Source organism: Cricetulus griseus, chromosome 5 (genome assembly GCF_003668045.3).
Source record: "Cricetulus griseus strain 17A/GY chromosome 5, alternate assembly CriGri-PICRH-1.0, whole genome shotgun sequence".
In the NCBI taxonomy this organism is placed as follows: domain Eukaryota; kingdom Metazoa; phylum Chordata; class Mammalia; order Rodentia; family Cricetidae; genus Cricetulus; species Cricetulus griseus.
In genome coordinates, this window is record NC_048598.1 from 105,330,661 (window position 1) to 105,344,118 (window position 13,458).

A 13,458-nucleotide genomic window follows, 5' to 3' on the forward strand; every position below is an offset into this window, starting at 1 on the left:
AGGTTGGGGAGGGGACTCAGAGGGTGAGGTTCTGCTCCCTGGCACTCATGCCAGATACAGTAGCATATCTGTAACCACAGCACTGTGGGGCCAACACAGGTGGATCCTAGGAGCTCTGGGTTCAGTGAGAGAGTCTACCTCAGAAAATGAAGGTGGAGAGTGCTGGAGAAAACACCCCGTTCCAACCCTTAGCCTCTACATGTGTGTCTGCAGGCAAGCACACATGTATATACCACATGCACAAGAACATGTTGAGCAGCTGAAGCATTCCTGGTTAAGGTTGTGTCTGGATCTGCTTGAATTTGGATATGTCTACTTTGCAAGTGGTCCTGTAATTTGTTTCTTGCATCCAATTATTTTGGGTTGTAGTTTGGTAAGGTGTGGGATTTTGTTTGTTTGTTTGCATATTTCCTTCATGTCCAGTGGAGATTAAGACATCTGGTCCTTAGAAAGCTCTGTTAAAGGTTCCATGGCTTATGAAGTATTTAAATTTTCATAGTATTAAATACTATGAAAAGGGAGACTGGTTCAGCTAAGGCAGTTTAATCCCATTAAGAACCCTTGGTAGCTTGCCGGTGTCTCTGTTTACAGTGAAATCATAATCAAACGCACACTGGCTCTGCAGGGAAGAGAAATGAGTGTTTATTTAGAGAGATGGAAAGGCGTGTGGGCTTTAGGTAGAGAGGCGGGGTCTCTCCGGCACCCTCGGCAGTCCTATCACTGCTGAAGAGGGTATGCTCCTTGTTTGGCCAATGTCCTGGGGCTGCCACGAGGATGCCCCTTAAAACATGGAAGCAGTACGACGTGAACCTTATGTAACCATGGCCTCTTTCAGTGTAACTGTTTAAACATTCTTTTTGGTCTTGTTTTAAACCAGATACCAGAAGCTCTAGGGTATGTCCGACAAGCTCTTCAACTCCAAGGTGATGACGCCAACTCCCTGCACCTCCTCGCTCTCCTGTTGTCAGCCCAGAAGCATTACCATGATGCTCTCAACATCATCGACATGGCCCTGAGTGAATACCCAGAAAATTTTATGTAAGTAATCCCACCATTGATCGTCCCTTACTCTGCAATTATTGAATGAACTTCACTCTCCTCCCTTATGTGAGACCTTCATGAACCTTCAAGGAGCGCAGAGAATCTCTGTTGCCTCCCCGCCACACCCCCCCTCACTTCCTGTACTTGAAAACAAGCTGTTCGCTAGCTACCCTAAGGTGGCTCAGGTCACCCTCATCTGTTCTTCCCTTCTGTGTTCCCTGAAGTACACATGATTTCGTCAAGATAGTAGATGAATATTTTAATGGTTTTCAAGAAAAATATTGTTAAGTATTGTGACAAATATTCTGTTAAACTCCAGTGACTGTAATATAGGAAGTGTTGCTTTAAAGACTGTTTGTCCTGTGTCCCTTGAGAGCTCTCACCAGCTCTGGGTGATTATCCAGTAACTTGGTTCAGGGTACTTTACCTCTCTGAGCCTAGGTTAATCTCTAGGAAATACAATTCCTTCAATAAGTTAATCAATAAGCATACATACTGTAAGAATCGTCATCATAAGTGGCCACAGGCTAGAACCAGCCTGTCCTTCTTCACATCTGTCCTCTGAGTCACATTTTTATTGAGTCCACGGATGTGGGATCCATTGACTCCTGGTGGCTCGGCTTTGTGGAGAACAGTGTCTTCTGGGCTACTGGGTTACCGTTTTATCCTCAGAGGAGCTTAGTTACCAGTACACAGTGCAGAAATAAACACCCCCGCTGGCTGGAAGGTTCTAATTGTCTCCACAACTGCAGATCCAGTGACAGGGTGGGGACAGGTCAGAGAGCTGGGGAATGGGGAGGGAAGGACAGCTTGGGGTCAGGGAGCTCAGGGAGAAGGGAAGGAATGTGGGAGGTGGCCCCTGCTTTCTCTCTGCTTTCAGAAGTGCAGCAGTCGCATATAAATGGGTCAGCTTTGGCTTGATCTCCCTGCCTCATTCCCCCCTGGTGCTTTTAATCAGTGCTTTTTCATCTCCTTGGAAATTTGGTTCACACATTTCCATTACAAACATTTCTTTGTCTTCAAGGAAAGGGCACTTGTCTTCTAGAGCTGTTTCCTTATAATCTGGGAAACCTCTGACTGGAGTTTTCTTCTGTAGGCTAAGCTTTCTGCAGAGTGAACTAAAGCTCTTTGCTCCAGTTTGCTTCTTGCACATCTCAGTCTTGTGACACCTGTGTATTTCTTGGGATTTTATCCCAAGATGTTTATCCCTGTAAACTCTCAACGTGTTTAGATTACTTTAAAAAGCATTTGGTCCTTTGTCCATCTTGGCAAAGTAGTGAAGTTACGGCATGATACATTTGAATTGGATCTCTCTTGTCAGTATTTAAAAACACCTATGATTCTTACCTCCAACCCCCATGTGCCTGTGTGTGCATGCACTCACACACCCCTCATTAGGTACCGCACTCCAGCATGGGGATCCTGTGTCAGTAGCTCACACCAGCACCCCAGAGGAGCTTCCTAGACCACTAACACACTGCACAGTGAGCAATAAACAATGATGGCCAACATGGTGATGCCGAGTGACAGCAGCTGACAGCCTCTTCAAGCAGTGGGAACAAGGAGCAACATGGAGATATTTGAGGAATGCAAGCCTGTTATTTTAACGTTAAGCTGGAAGCTGGAAAAAAAAAAAAGTAGAGCATACGGCAGCAGGTCTGAGAACAGCCCATGCCTTGTTTGCTTTTCAAATATTTGTATTTCTTCCTTTGTGATGGGAACTTCTCCACAAGAGTACTTACTAAAAGTTGAGACCAGATGTGGGTCCCATGGTTCCCTGCTGGCCTGGGTAAAAACTGTTAGCACCAACCTAAACAAGAGTGACTCCATCTTGTCCCAACTGCAAGGAATTATGTTTGTTTCTCATAAGTCTGTCCCCAGCAGAACTTTAGACCCTGAAGCCTAGGGTTGCCTCTCATTTCTTTTATCCCTAAGCCATAGATAGTAACAACCTCAGAGTTGATATTATGTTGGGACTTCTTCCCTAGGAATGAAATCCTTCCACTAAGGTCAGCCCTGTCTGCCTTGTCGAACAGTTGCCAGATAAGATAGCTGAAGTTCTCACAGAAGCAGCTGGTCCCCCAGCATTACCCCATCTGCATTAGTTTCTTTTCCATTACTATAACAACAGCAACAACAAAATCTGAACCTGGGTTAACATTTGTGAGAAGAGATTTATTTATATATTTGTCTGGAGGTCCCAGGGCTTGGTGTCAGATTTTGCTCATCTTTGATGAGGGGCTCCTTGACTGTATCACCTCTGTTACATGGTAGAGGGTACATGGAGGGAACACATGCACATATGAGAAGTCATAGTGTGAACAGGAATGGTTCAGCCTTGCCTTTTATAGCAGTCTATTCACAAGAAAATTCACTAGGGTCCCATAAGAATTATATCAGTTAAATGAGATTTCTTGTTCTTGGTACTAGGATTTTTGTTACAGTCTATGGTTTTGTAGAAAGCATTGTCAGAGCAAGTGGCATACACTTACATGTATTGTGTATGATTTTAAGCAAATATACAACAATAAAGTTCCTTAAGGCTTTCTCAAAAAAAAAAAAGAATTACATCAGTTACTTAGAAGGGCAGAATCCCCAGTGACATAATTACCTTCTGCTAGGCCCTGCCTCCTAAAGCTTCTACCACTTTTCAAGGCACTACACTGAGGATCAAGCTTCAACACCTAAACCCTTGGGGACACACAAACTATGACTGCATCATATGGCACATATGGACCCCTGTGCTCCGAGACTATTGCATTGAGGCTTGCTCCCCAAGGTGACACTTTGGGAAAGTACTTTGGATCTTAGGGTAGTATCTCAGCTACTTTTCTATTGCTGTAACAAAACACCATGACCAAGGCAATTTATTTAAAAAAAAAATTGATTATTGGAAGCTCACAGTTTCAGAGGGTGAATCCATGACCATCACGGTAGGGAGCATGGCAGGCAGGCAGGCACTAGAGCAGTATCTAAAACATACATCTTGATCCACAAGCCTGAGGCAAAGGAATGATGTGTGCTTTTGAAATTTCAAAGCCTGCCCCCAGTGACACACCTTCTCCAGTGAGGCCACACCTCCTAATCCTTCTTAAAGGGTTCCACCAACAGGGGACCAAGCATTTGAATATATGAGCCTATGGGGCCATTCTCATTCAAACCGCCAGAGGTGGTATGTATCTGATAGAAGTGTCTAGTTGTTGATTAGTGTTATTACCACCTGTGGCTTATGGGTAAACATAAGGCGCCCCTAGGCTTGTGTCTAATAGTCTGTCTTTTCTCTCTTTCTTTTTCTTTATGACTCACAAGCTGAGTTTGCTCTACTCTGAGTTCCTGCCAGGATATTCTCTCTTTGTCAGAGGCCTAAAGTGATACAGCACTTATTTGCAAATTGGAACCTCTAGAACCATGAGCCAGAGTTGGCCCTCTCTATGTATGAGGCGATTGCTGTAGGACTTTCGGTACAGTGTCAGTGTCAGCATCCTCATTCTCCATGAAGTTATAGCACATGTTTCAGTACCTTGAAAAAGCTTAACATTTTGTCATTCAAAGCAGAGCTGTAAGTGAATAAAGATTCAACAGCTATAGGAATTCTGAGAACCAGAAACCTTTTTTTTTTTTTTTTTTTTTTTTTTTTGAGGGAGCAGGGCACAAGGTCTTATGTAACTCAGTCTAGCTTCACACTTACATTGTAGCTGAGTATGATCTTGAACTCCTGGTCCTCCTGCTTCCACTTTCTGAATGCCAGGATCACAATTGTGTGCCATCATACCCAGTTTATGGCGTGTTCAGGATGGGACCCAGGGCTTCATGCATGTTAGGCAGACACTGTAGCAGTGGGGTCACATTGGTCCCATCCTTGGCCTGAAATCCCTTCCTGAAGGAACTCCAAAAGTAAGTTCTGGAGAGGCTGGTGTTGTAGGCTTAGTTCTGCATGGAAGGAGAGGAATGCAGATTCTTTTTATGAAGTTAAGGGTACAGCTATAGGAGTTGGACAAACCTGGCCTCTATGATCACTAAATCAGAACACAAGAGGAGCCTTCAACTCAAACTGAGTTCATTGAGAATATGTAAGACAAATTTTATTGTTTTTTATTTTATGTGTATGAGTATTTTGCCTGCATGCATGTAAATGAACCATGTATATGCCTGGTGCCCACAGAGGGTGTCAGATCCCCAAAACTGTTGTTACAGATGGTTGTAAGCACACATGCGGATGCTGGGAACTTAACTGAGGAACAGCAAGTAGTCTCAACCACTGAGCCCCATCTTTCCAGATCCATTTTCCATTATGCCTATTGCAGTGTGGTGTATGGATGTCAGAGGTCGTTACTGCTAAGTCAATGACTGACTCTGTGAATGTTTTGTGTCCAGGTCTTTTCACATAGTTTCCGATAGCATAAAAAAGAAATATGAGCACCTGACAACACCTTCCCCTGGTGTGAGGGCTAGGGATCCTTGCAGAGGAAAGTGTTTTAGAAGAGCTGCGTCCTCTCATCTCGAGACATGTTTCTAGTCAAAAACACTCGTGAAGGTGTCCACACAACTTGTGTTTGGAAATTTTGAAAACTCGTTTTCTTGTACTTTGCCTAACATCTGATGATTTCATAAAAGTGCTCTTGATCCAATGACCTCACTAATAAAGTGTCCGTGAGTGTGAGTATGTGCTCTACTTAAACAGGAAAAAAAATCAAATTTCAGATCGATGACATACCTGCTGGAGAGTTGCATAACCATGTTTGTTTCAGGGCAAACAGGAGAGAGATAGGGAGTAGGGAAGTTACTGTTAAAGAATACAGAAAGTTTTGCAAAATGAAGAATTCTGAAGGCTAGAGAGAGAGTTCTGTCAGTAAAGTGCTTGCTGCAAAAACATAAGCACTTGAATTTGATCTCTAGAACCCACATAGGTAGCAATATACAGGAGCTGGAGAGATGGCTCAGTGGTTAAGAGCTCTAGCTGCGGGGCTGGAGAGATGGCTCAGAGGTTAAGAGCACTGACTGCTCTTCCAGAGGTACTGAGTTCAATTCCCAGAACCCACATGGTGGCTCACAACCATTGGTTATGAGACCTGGGGCCCTCTTCTGGTGTGCAGATATACATGGAAGCAGAATGTTGTATATATAATAAATAAAATCTTAAAAAAAAGAACTGTAAACAGAAATAAGCCTTTTAAAAAAAAAAAAAAAAAGAGCTCTAGCTGCTCTCCTAGAGGACCAGGGTTCAATTCCCAGCATCTACATGGTGACTCACAACTGTCTATAACTCCAGTTCCAGAGGATCCAAAACCCTTTCTGGCCTCTGCAGACATTACACACATGTGGGACACAGACATGCACACAGGCAAAACACACATACACATAAACTATTTTACAAGGCCATATGTGATGGTATGTCTTTGCAATCTGCATTTTAAAGGTGGAGATGGGCAGCTCCTCACTGGCCAGTCAGCCCCATCAGTGAGTTCCAGGCCAGTGGTAGACCCTGTCTGAGGAAAGACACCTTTCCTGATGATGACCTCCAGCCTCTGTGTGCACACACCCAGTTCTGGAGATGGATGGTGGTATGGTGGCACAGCATTGTGAAAGTCCTTGAATGCCACTGAACCATATACTTAAAAATAATCAAAATGGTGAATTTGATACTATGTATGTTTTACATTTTTTAAAAACAACTTTCTTGACTTCTCTTCTTGATGTGCTTGGTTATAGGATGGCTTCTGGTAAGTATTCTTCAAAATTAGATGGCTAGGGACCCTTAGTGTCTGGTTCATTAATTGGCATTCCTTCAGAATAGACTTGCTGAGCCAAGGTGACATATCACACACACTATTCCAACATATGTATCCCCTTTGTGTGAGGTTTTGCTATATGGTGAGGTCTTTGGTAAACTTGGTTGCTTGTTAGGGGTAGGACCCCAGTCCTCTCCTGCAGGAAGCAGCCAGCCCCCAATGCCATGAGTGGTAGTCCCATACCTCTTTCTCCGTGTTCACCTAGCACTTCTGATTTAAATTCCTCAAATACCTTGTACCCTTTCCAGAAGAGCGCCCCCCCCCCTTTAGGTAAATTTTTATTTCGTCAAGATGGGCCAGGCTCCTGGTCAGCTCAAGGTCAGATCTGTTCAGCAGATCTGGGAGAAGTCAGACTGAAGCAAGAGGGTCCACACCAAAGCCTTCCCTTTGTAGTTGTCATCCAGTAAGTCACCTTCAGAATTCAGAGTGCTTTCTGGAAACTGAGTCTACAGTGCCTTGCCTAGAGTGCTCAGCACACCATAAACCTGAGCATCATGTGCTGTGAGCAGCTGGACCTCACAGCCCTGCACAGCAGCCTGGTAGCCTTGGGGAGAGTCAAGCACGAGTCTGCCTGTTCCTTCTGTTGCACACTTTTCTTTTCACTTGGCACCCTTTGCAATTGCTGGACCCACGGCATTGCTTACCATCCCTTTACAAAACCTGAGGGCAGCTTCTCTGCATCCCCTCTCACTTTGTCCCCTTTGGATGCCTCATGCCATCCAGAAAGCCCTTAGGAAGGAGTCCTACTTGTATGTGGAGACCCTGTTGTTTTGAGGGCAGCATAGCATTCAGTGGCTCACTTCCTGAAAGCAGAAATTGAAGGCGGCCAAAATGATGGCAGTGTGATTGCAGAGGTGTTTCCAGTACAACTTGGGCAGGTCATTTCCAGCTTAGGTGCCCTGGCTCCAGAATACTAATCAAACTGAGATCAATTACCAAAACATTTGGGTGTATGATAGGACAAAGTACACAGATTAACCCCTTGAAAGCCAGAGAATATCCTGCTATTGTGTATCTGCAGAAAATTTTGGGCCTGAACATATTTAAAAACATTTAAGTTTGATGCCCATTTGGGTAGACATGATGCCAGACTCTCCCAGCTATTGAACCCAACTTTCTTTTACCTGTTCTGAGAGCCAATTGGTTCTTCATCCCTAAAAGAGGACTTAGTACGCCCATTCAGGATCCTGCCATGTTCACATCCTAGTGGAACAGTTGCTCAGTGCTCTACCAACTCAAGGGAGGACCATGATGAGGTAGCTGCCATTCTGAGTGGTGCCCCAGACTGGGAGACTGTGGCTGCCTAGTGCACCCTCACTATAGCGATGTGGGCAGCTCTAGGCAGAGTTCTAGCTCACCCCTTGGAATGCTCAGGGGTTTCCACGGAAGGGCAGGTACCATGTGCTCCATACCACAGTTGGGGTGCTCACAATCGTGAGCTTCATGTGAGGGAATATGCAGGATTCCCACCCAGCTTGGGAACTAAAGGCATGCTCCCTCCCAAGAGTCTCACTGGAGGTGAGTGTGATGCGTACCAACAGTTCCATCTTCCAGGGGCCCAAGAGTTTGGAACCAGCCTGGGTAACATAGCAAGCCCTCAATTCTAAATTAATTAATTAATTTCTCCTGGGAATGAATTTCTGAAGTGCAAGGACCACGGGAGCTCTTTCCTGGGGAGTTGTTTTCTTTTGTTTTAAAACAGACCACTGAAGGTCTGTCTTCCATCAGGGTGGAGGGCTATGAACAGCAGGATTTCTTCAGGTTAGCTTTGTATCCACATTACAGTGGCAGTCTGTGGATTCCAACTGGGGGCAGGTGGGTAGAAAGCAGACAGATTCTGTTTTTCACAAGAATCTTTCCAGTAGATTCTGCAGCTACATGTATTGGTCTGCACTCAGAGTAGCAAAGTATTTAAAGATCTGTTAAGTCCTTTTCTAGCTTTGCATTAAAAACTTGTATCTTCTCTTTCTACTGAGATCATAAATAAGAGATGATCCATGCCAATACAGTAGTTAGGTAAGCCAGATCATCTATGAAATTATTTCCTGGCCAACAAATGAATAACCAGATCATTTGAGTGTCATTTACTGACTCTTTGCAATTAGTGAGGCCTCAAGGAGTATTTGATATGCATTAAAAGTCTTGTGACCTGGCTGTCACCTCATCCCTTTCAGCTGTTGATGAAGGGGAATGAGAGGGCTGTGTCTCAGCATCACAGGCTGTCCTGATGGGGATCAGTCACAGTGGCTAAACTCAGGGCCACAGGCTAGTTGTTTGTTTATGTGTGTGTGTTTGTTTCTCTGGCATTAGTCCATTCAGAAGGTCCAGCCAGGCCAATTATGGCTCCAAACAGCACATTGTAGGCCTAGAAATGTTGAAGACAGTCAACAGAGGTAAAGTTTGCTAGACTACATTGGAACCTTCAGAAGGGTTGTCTGGCTGGACTTGAAGACACACTTCTCCTGGACAGGGCTGGCCGGCTGCACATGGCCTGCTTCTCCTTCTCCCTCAGAACACCTGTTTCCAAATGACTCATCTGGCTTTAAATCCTCATCTCCCTCCTCATCACCACATTGCTTTTCATTTCTCATATCTCTTGGATCAGCTGGGTCAGCTGCCAAACCGTCTTCTCTATTTAAAATTTCTTTGGAGCACACTTGCCCCACCCACCCTCCACACCCACTCTGCTGATCTAGCCTTTCCTCTGCCTAGTGTCATGTGCACGCTTTCCTTCGGGTCCTTGACAAGAGGCCTGCTCCGTCTCTCCAGCTGGGCTGCCCGGCTCTGCAGGGTGGGGAAAGATGTCCAAGCTTCTGTGTATCCGTGCCCACTGCAGCACATCTCCCAGGCCGCTCTGCACCTCTGCTCTTCACCCTGCCCACGTTTCATAGACATGCAAAGGAAATTTCCCGGCAGGTTCACAGAGCAGCACAGATCCCAAGTGTTCAGGTTCCTCTGATCTTATTTCTAATCAGCTGCCATGAGCATAGCCCTCGAAGCTAGTTAGTGCCGGTTTGCATGATTATTAAGCTTGTTTCCTCCTTGAGGCACTTAGCAAGCTGGAGGAAATTAGACCCTCAGACTTTCCAGTTTCTTAAAGCCTGAGTGCGTGCGTGCGTGCGTGCGTGCGTGCGTGCGTGCGTGCGTGCGTGCGTGCGTGCGTGCGTGTGTGTGTGTGTGTAGGTTGTGTGGCTCAGTGCATGTATCAAGATCTGAGGGCCACCTCAGATGCCAGTCCTTGCCTTCTGTGTTGTATGAGACAGTATCCTGTTTCCCACTGCATACTCCAGCCCAGCTGACCAGTGATCTAGGGACCCTCCTGTTTCCTCCTCCCATCCCACTCTAGGAGTTCTGGATTACAGGTAAGTGCTACCACGGCTGGCTTTAGTTGGGTTCTGGGGATCCAAACTCAGGTCCTCATGTTTACACAGCAAGTGCTTTACCTCCCCCCCCCCCCCCAGCCATCTCCCCAGTCCTCGAAGGGCATTCTTGATCAGAAAAGTTTTGAGGGCATATTAAGTTTCTGCATTTTGAAATCTGTACCCTTTAGCTTTATCTTCCCTGCTAGCCCAAGTGGGGCCTTTTGGGAGTGGGCCCAGGAGAAAGCTGAATAAGAGTCATATACAGCGGGTGGGGCAGATTTTTCAGGGTCAGAGAGTCATCCTAGGAATGGTTACTACTAGATGGACAGCCTGCCCTGATATTTGCCACTTAGACTCATTTCCTTGAAGAACAGTGAAATTTCACAATACCACATGCCTTAGCTCCTCATGGAGCAGTTATATGTCCTTTCTAAGCCCTTCACTAAGCCAAACATAGTCTTTATTCTGAGAATTATCTCAGTATTCTTTAAAAATTTCTAAAGTAGGGTGAAATATTATTTGATGAGTTTTAATGAAAAGTAAAAGTTTAAGTAACTGGGGCATTGAAACACCTAGAATTTTATATGCATCAGACTTTGGGGTATAAAGCAAATCACAAACACACATGCACAAATGTGACTGTCTTTTAATGAATCTTGTATGTGACATTCTAGGAGCAGAACTCCAACACCAACTCCTAAAGTTCAAGGCCACAGTGTGGTCCCCACTTAGCTGGAAGTTCTCAGTGGGCTAGGGACTGAGCCTTATGCCACACTGTATTCCCTGCCAATCCTACACTTGGGGGTTTAAAATACTTGGCAGTGGACTAGACTGTGCTATACCCACTTCTCATTAGTGTCATTATAAGATCTGTAACGGTCCTCTGCTTCTTGTTCAGTGCTTTGAAGTCAGATAGATTTAGACTTAAGTGACTGTGATGTGAGTTTGGGCAGATTAACTCTCCGCCTAATTTGCAGGGTTGTTGTAGAATTGGTGATTAAATATTTCAAGCATCTCGCAGCTGCTGCTGTTGTTATTATTTTACTTGTCTTGGAAGCATATGTTTCCTGGCTTATAATTTGTTATCCTGCAGTTGTGAGCTCTTGTGATTTTGGCAATTGTGTTGTCATTGGATGGGGGTTACTCCTATTCTATTCTTTAAGGCTAAAGAGGTGCTGTCTGGCATGCACTCTGACAGATGAGTAGGTGCTTGAGAGGCCAAAATGCATGGCTTGAAGAGACATTTCAAACAACAGAGCACTCTGTGCAGAGACCCAGGAATGTGAAGGCTAGTGAGGTGAGGGAGGAGTTGGCCATGGCTTGAGCTAGGTTACAGATGATGGGCCATGAACAAACCAAGGTGACAAGAGCCAGATCGCAACAGGCATTGTAGAAGATTCTAAATTTTCATTATTAATAATGAAGTGTGTATTAGTTACTTTTCTCCTTGCTGTAGCCAGAGTACCTGACAGGAAGCAGCTTAAGGAAAGATGCAGAAGGCAGATCTCTGTGAGCTCCAGGCCAACCTGGTCTACAGAGCAAGTTCCAGGACATCCAGAGCTGTTACACAGAAAAACCCTGTTTTGAACACCCCCGCCCCCCCAAAAAAAGAAGGAAAGATGCAGATAATGGAAAGAAAGTAGAAAGCATGGTGGTAGTAGCCGGAAGTGCTGGTTGGTCTGTGTACCAATCAGAATGCCTCAAGGGATGAACATTCTCCACTTGCTTTCCCTGTTTTATTCAGATAAGGACCCCAGCTTACAGGATGGTGCCCCAAATTTAGGATGGGTCTTCACACCCCAGTTAAACCAATCTAGAAACACCCTCACAGACCTGCAGAGATTTGTCTTGTAGGTGATGCTAGATCCTGTCAAGTTGGCCACTGAAATTAGCCATCACGGAATTGGATTGGTGTTTTTGTGTGTTCTGTTCTTCATTAATTTTAATGGGTTTTCAATGGGTCTCTAAACAAAAATGTTTTTTAAGTAAGATTATTGGACTTTGAACCAAGTCCATGCCTTCTGACATTATATTATGGCTGTTCTTGGTGACATGGCCAGCCTGGTCCTCTCTTCTGCTTACTGCCTCAGACATGTTGTACTGTATCCAACACTTGTTTGTTCTAAGCTTTTTCATCACTTGTTTTGTTTTTCTTGCCTTGGGATTTCCACGGTGAATTGAACTTAGAATATCTTTGGATTCAGCAGCATCAAACTAATGCCAGTCATTGTGTATTCTGTGTTTCGGTGCCAGAGTTACTTGCTTCCCGCCAGATGTGTTCTATGTTTCTGTGCCAGCATTACTTGCTTCCCACCAGATGTGTTCAGCAGCCTTAAGATATTCAAGCAGGTTTCTGGAGAGATGACAAGCATCAGTTGTTTTCAACATTATTTCCTGCCTTACAAAGCCGCTGAAGTTCAGGAAGAGAGTGAAGAGGCAGTGCCCTCTCTCCCTGCTCTGATTGTGCATCCACAGCCAGCAAGTGTGCGCACAGGGCTCACTGCCTTTGTTCTCAGCTCCCTGGCTCTCCCTTCTGCCAGCTTCTTTCATGCTGTTCCCACTACCTCACTCCCAGTGCCTTTCCCATCACGTGTGTTAGCAGTTCCGCTATTGTTCTTCCTGTCTAGTTCTCTTAAATCCAACCCACACCTTTTCAGCTCCGTATCCTGTGTCAAGTGTTTGAAAGCTGTTATTTCATGTTAATTAGAAGTTCTTTTCCCAGCCAGGAAACCTTCACAGAACTGCTCCCTCAAGCCAAGGCTTCAAGATGCACTCTGGCGTTTGTACTTGGGGACAGTGGAAGGAATCATGGCTAATTGCTGCTTAACCAGGAAACATTCTCTCTCACCCACTCCTGGACCATTCTTTGTGCCTGGCCAAGCCATAAGACCTTGGCTTGTTCTCACCCAAGAACCTAGCCAGCTATAGAGTCTGAGAGGCCTGTAGGCTTCACAATCCTAGGAGAACTCCTAGCTACAGTTGCTTGGCAGTCACCCTCACTTAGAAGATCCCATGGCCTCCAAGCCGTCTCCCCCAAAGGTAGACAGGAGACCAGAAGCTGCTTCTTCCCCCATAACATGTTGCCTTTGGGTAGAAAATTTTCCTAGCACGTTCTCAGCTGGTGTAGGCTTCAGCAGGAATTAGCTTTTAAGTCTTAAAAAAAACAAAACAAAAACAAAACAAAACAAAAACTCTTGAGCCCCCTGAATAGCTGCCAGTCTCTGCAGGTAGCCCTAGTAGGCTTCAGGGGAATTTCCATCTCTTCA

The 13,458-nt window shown here is 45.0% G+C and overlaps 1 protein-coding gene across 8 annotated transcripts in view; it reads left to right on the forward strand.

The window, feature by feature from the left end:
- Ttc7b (tetratricopeptide repeat domain 7B) overlaps nucleotides 1-13,458 on the forward strand; it is a 275,916-nt gene that overhangs the window by 133,129 nt on the left and 129,329 nt on the right. For all 8 annotated transcript variants that reach the window (XM_035445975.1, XM_035445976.1, XM_035445977.1 and 5 more), the window contains one exon: nucleotides 878-1,038. In XM_035445975.1, the coding sequence (XP_035301866.1) occupies nucleotides 878-1,038 (161 nt within the window). The remainder of the gene's footprint in view (nucleotides 1-877; nucleotides 1,039-13,458) is intronic.